The sequence below is a fragment of the Henckelia pumila genome, chromosome 1 (assembly GCF_033568475.1).
Source record: "Henckelia pumila isolate YLH828 chromosome 1, ASM3356847v2, whole genome shotgun sequence".
In the NCBI taxonomy this organism is placed as follows: Eukaryota; Viridiplantae; Streptophyta; class Magnoliopsida; order Lamiales; family Gesneriaceae; genus Henckelia; species Henckelia pumila.
The window spans coordinates 54,557,745-54,562,873 of NC_133120.1; the positions used below are offsets into that span (position 1 = coordinate 54,557,745).

Here is a 5,129-nt window from a genome sequence, read left to right on the forward strand (position 1 = left end):
TCGCATTCCTTTATTTCTAGCCATTTTGTTAAGAGACATAGATTGCCTTATGTATCATTAGACCTGGATTTAGTTGTATCTACTCCGCTAGAGCAGGAGGTAGTAACTAAGCGTCTAGTGATGGATTGTCTTCTAGAGTTTGAGTGTCATGTGTTGTCTGCTAATCTGATGATTCTAGCGATGATAGATTTTGATTGTATTTTGGGAATAGATTTGTTGACTTTGTGATATGAATCTTGATGAGTAAGATTAGCAAACATGATTATAAATTAAATCGCACCCTATAATCAATAAACAAAAGATCCAAAGTGTTTTTCCAATCTTTGAAACAAGTAAAATTGATAGAATTTGGATTTTCACCTTTAATCAACGGAACGATTAACAAGAAAAATCACGAACAATCGAAACTAAAGAAAACCTTCAGATAACTTGTATCTGACAATCTTCAGTGAGAAATCAATTGACAAACGTTTTCAAGTAATTAAACTGTGAAAAGTTTGATTTGAATAACCAAAGCAAAGCTTTGAAGAAAAAATCCTGAGAGAATTTCAATAATTTTGTATAAACTGAATCTGAATTAATTATTAATGAAAATAAACAAAGTATTTATAGTTTACAATAAAAAATAAGAGATATAGCAAAATATTGCCTAAAGATATCAAAGATATCATCTAAAAAGTTTCCTAGTAAGTCTAAAATACTTAAATTAGGCAAAAACTATCAAAAACCCACGCAAACACACAACACGCCGAAGTGTTTGTTTTTTCCCAGAAAACCCAGCTCGCTCGAGCAGAAGGAAACCGTGCTCGAGCGAGAAACACTCTGTCCCGCACTTTCCTTTGAGCTCGCTCGAGCAGACAAGACCCGCGCTCGAGCAAGAATATCTCTGCCCGAAACTTTTATGGAGCTCGCTCAAGCGGACAAATGTGGCACTCGGGCGAGACATCTTTTGTCCCAAAATTATTTTCTTCATTATTTTCAACTTCTAACACTTCAATGATGCATAGGCAACTCCCGAATGGATCTTCAAGTGCTCCAACTCCATCTTGATAATTAATCATCAATATTTGAAGTGCCTTCTTGAATTTGTTAGGTTGGCTCCTCGTTATTGGTCCACGTGGCAACTCCAACGGATCTCGAACTCACCTTGTCACTTTATCCACATGCAGCTTATCCATGATCGCATCATCCTCCCCTTCTTGAAAAGTATTTGTCCTCAAATCTTGTTCATCTCCTACATCAAACAAAGATAAGTCAAAAACATTAAATGTAGTACTCACGTTATACTCACATGAAAAATCTAATTTATAGGCATTGTCGTTGATTCGCTCCAAGACTTGAAAAGGACCATCTCCTCGAGGAAACAACTACGAACTCCTCTTCTCCGAAAAATGCTCTTTTCTTAAGTGCAACCAAACCCAATCACCTGGTTCAAACACAACCTTCTTTCTTCCTTTGTTCGCTTGCTTGGTATACTGTAAATTCATTTTCTCAATATTTCCACGCACTTTCTCATGAAAACTCCTCACAAATTCAGCTTTCTTCTTCCCATCCATATTAACTCTTTCACTCATAGGTAACGACATCAAATCCAACGGAGTCAATGGGTTAAAGCCATAAACAACTTCAAAAGGTGAATAATTTGTAGTAGAATGCACACTACGATTATAAGCAAATTCAATAAATGGCAAACAATCTTCCCAATTTTTCAAGTTCTTTTTAATGATAGAGCGCAACAAAGTTCCTAAAGTTCTATTTACTACCTCAGTTTGACCATCAGTTTGTGAATGACAACTAGTAGAAAATAATAGCTTAGTTCCAAGTTTACACCACAATGTTTTAAAAAAGTAACTTAAAAATCTAGTATCCCTATCAGAAACAATACTTCTAGGCATGCCATGCAATCTCACAATCTCATTAAAGAATAAATCTGCAACATGCGAAGCATCATCTGATTTTTGACATGCAATAAAATGTGCCATTTTAGAAAACCTATCAATCCCCAATAAAAATGCTCATGCAAAATTTGATATGTTTTAGCCACACCAAAATTCCCCATTAAACCACCACTATGCGAATCCTAACAATTAATTCTCTAATTGAAGACCTAGGAATGCATAACTTATCTTCCTTAAACAAATAACCATCATGCATGTAAAACTTATCCTTTGGACCACGCATACACAACGCATAAATTTCACCAAAATCATCATCGCTCGCATACAAATCTTTCACTTGCTCAAACCCCAAAAATTTAGAATCTAAAGTAGTTAAGAGCACGTACCTTTGTGACAACGCATCCGCTACCACATTCTCCTTACCTTGCTTGTACTTGATTATATAAGGAAAAGTTTCCACGAATGCTACCCATTTGGCATGTCTTTTATTCAACTTCTGTTGCCCCTTGAGATGCTTCAAGGATTCATGATCCGTATGAATCACAAACTCTTTTGGCCTCAAGTAGTGTTGCCATGTCTCGAGTACCCTCACCAACGCATAAAACTCCTTGTCGTAGGTAGGATAATTCAAAGACGCTCCATTCAACTTCTCGCTGAAATATGCCACTGGTTTTCCTACTTGCATCAAGATGCCTCCAATTCTTACACCTGATGCATCACGTTCAATAGCAAAAGTGTTAGTAAAATCAGGCAAAATAAGTAAAGGAGCATTAATTAGCTTTTGCTTAATGATATTAAAAGACTTCTCTTACTCCTCGCCCCAATGGTATGGAACGTTTTTCTTGATAATCGCAGTCATGGGCGCCACCAATGTACTAAAATCCTTCACGAACCTCCTATAAAAACTCGCAAGTTCATGAAAACTTCAAATTTGACAAATGGACGTCGGCGTCGGCCAATCTCGAATGACGCCTACCTTTTCTTCATCAACTTTCACACCTTGTGCACTCACAACAAAACCAAGAAATACGAGTTCGCTTGTACAAAACATACATTTATTCAGGTTAGCATATAAATGTTCAGCACGTAATGTGATTAGTACGACTCTCAAATGCTCCACATGATCATCCATGTTTTTGCTATATACCAAGATATCATCAAAATATACCACTACAAACTTTCCAATAAATGCACGCAAAACATGATTCATTAGATGCATAAAAGTACTAGGTGCATTAATTAAACCAAAATGCATAACCGTCCATTTATACAACTCGTATTTGGTTTTAAATGCAGTTTTTCACTCATCTCCTTCTCTCATCCTAATATGATGATAACCACTCTTAAGATCAATTTTGCTAAATATGCTAGCACCATGCAGTTCATCTAACATATCATCTAGTCTAGGAATATGATGCATATACTTGATGGTAATGTTATTGATAGCCCTACAATCAACACACATACGCCAAGAACCATCTTTCTTAGGTACTAACAACACAGGTACAACACATGGTGACACTTGTTTTGGAGTCATTGGCAAAAATATAATAGGTTCTTTTTTCATTACAAAAGAATATCTATTTTTAAACCCATCATGCACCACTCTCCTATCAAACTGCCACGGTCTCCCCAATAAAATATGACACGCTTGCATAGGGACCACATCACACAAAACCTCATCAACATAGTTGCCAATAGAAAATGGTACCACAACTCTCCTATTAACTCTCACCTCCGTGCAGTTATTAAACCATTGAAACCTATATGGTTTAAGATGGTTTAAAATAGGCAACCCCAATTTTTTCACAAGTTCACAACTCGCCACATTGGTACAACTACCCCCGTCAATAATAAGACTGCACACCTTCCCATTCACAAAACAATGAGTATGAATAAGATTTTTTCTCTGGCTCTCTTCCTCCTCCTTATGTTTTGTATTTAAAATTCTCCTATTCACCAATAATTCACCAACAACATCTCCAAACCCATCATCATCATCAGGATCTACTAACGGAGGCATATCATCATAATTTTCCCCATCACTTTCAGACTCCACATCACCACAAGCATTAATAATCATCAACTTCTTATTTGGACATTGGCTAGATAGATGACCAATACCTTTACATCTAAAACATTTAATATCTCTAGATCGAGTATTAGAAGTTTCAGATGTACCTTTTGCTACTTGCTTTGGTGCCTCCAATTTGGTGTCAGATTTTGGTTTGTACATCGGCTTGTTATCCTCCCGTTTTGCAATGTTTGGACGCCAAGACGTCGACAATCCTCCACCAGAAGGTAATCAGACAGCTCCTCTTCGCTTGAGTTGTTGTTCCACCTTCATGACCGTCTTCACCATCTCATCCAAATCAAAACAGTGACAAAGCTCCACTTGATCTTGGATTTCTCTATTCAATCCACACAAAAATCGAGCCATTGTAGCTTCATTATCTTCCTCAATGTTGGTCCAGATCATCGTGGTCTCCAACTCCTTGTAGTGTTCCTCCACGCTCCTTGGACCCTTCTTGAAAGTCTGTAAACGCCTGTACATATCACGATAGTAATGGTTAGGCACAAACTGCTTTTTCATTACTCGCTTCATTTCATCCCACGTCTCAATAGGCTACTCTCCACGCTTATGTCTAGTGGTCACTAATTGATCCCACCATATTAACGCATAATCAACACACTCCAGTACTGCCAACCTCACTTTCTTAAGATCAGAGTAGTGATGACAATCAAACACAAACTCCACATGTTTCTCCCATTCCAGATATGCCTCCGGATCAGACTTCCCATGAAACGCTGGAATTTTCATCTTAATGCAACTTATATTCCCATCCTCCCTACTGCCCTCCGTATATTTTTCACGCATCGCTTCTCGCCTATGTCTACCCCCATGTACTCTTCTCTTCCCATCCTAATTTTCATCATAACTCTCATCATCATCCTCAAAGTCATTCCCCTTCCTACTTTTTTTTTTCTACTACCACTACTCTTCCAATATACTCATCCGCTCATGAAGAGGCTCCAACTCCGACCTCATCACTTTAGTAAATTTCCCAATCAATGCCTCCATTTGAATCTTGTAAATTCCTTGGTTCACACTTTCACTAACATCTTTACTAAGATTCATGGTACCTGCAATAAAATTTTTAGTAATAAATTTTTCTCACACAAGTTCTCACAGTTCCCTCCAAACGAATCACTCAAACACTCTTTTTTTCA

At 37.4% G+C, this 5,129-nt stretch overlaps 1 protein-coding gene across 1 annotated transcript; it reads right to left on the reverse strand.

Moving 5' to 3' along the window:
• Window positions 1-1,216: 1,216 nt before the first annotated feature.
• Window positions 1,217-4,776, reverse strand: LOC140862810 (uncharacterized). The gene is made up of 8 exons (XM_073265856.1): window positions 4,607-4,776; window positions 4,325-4,444; window positions 4,090-4,239; window positions 3,859-4,003; window positions 3,366-3,765; window positions 2,285-2,606; window positions 1,419-1,659; window positions 1,217-1,234 (listed from the first exon to the last, which is right to left on the reverse strand). The coding sequence occupies exons 1-8, from the start codon at window positions 4,774-4,776 to the stop codon at window positions 1,217-1,219; spliced, it is 1,566 nt and encodes a 521-aa protein (XP_073121957.1).
• Window positions 4,777-5,129: the final 353 nt, after the last annotated feature.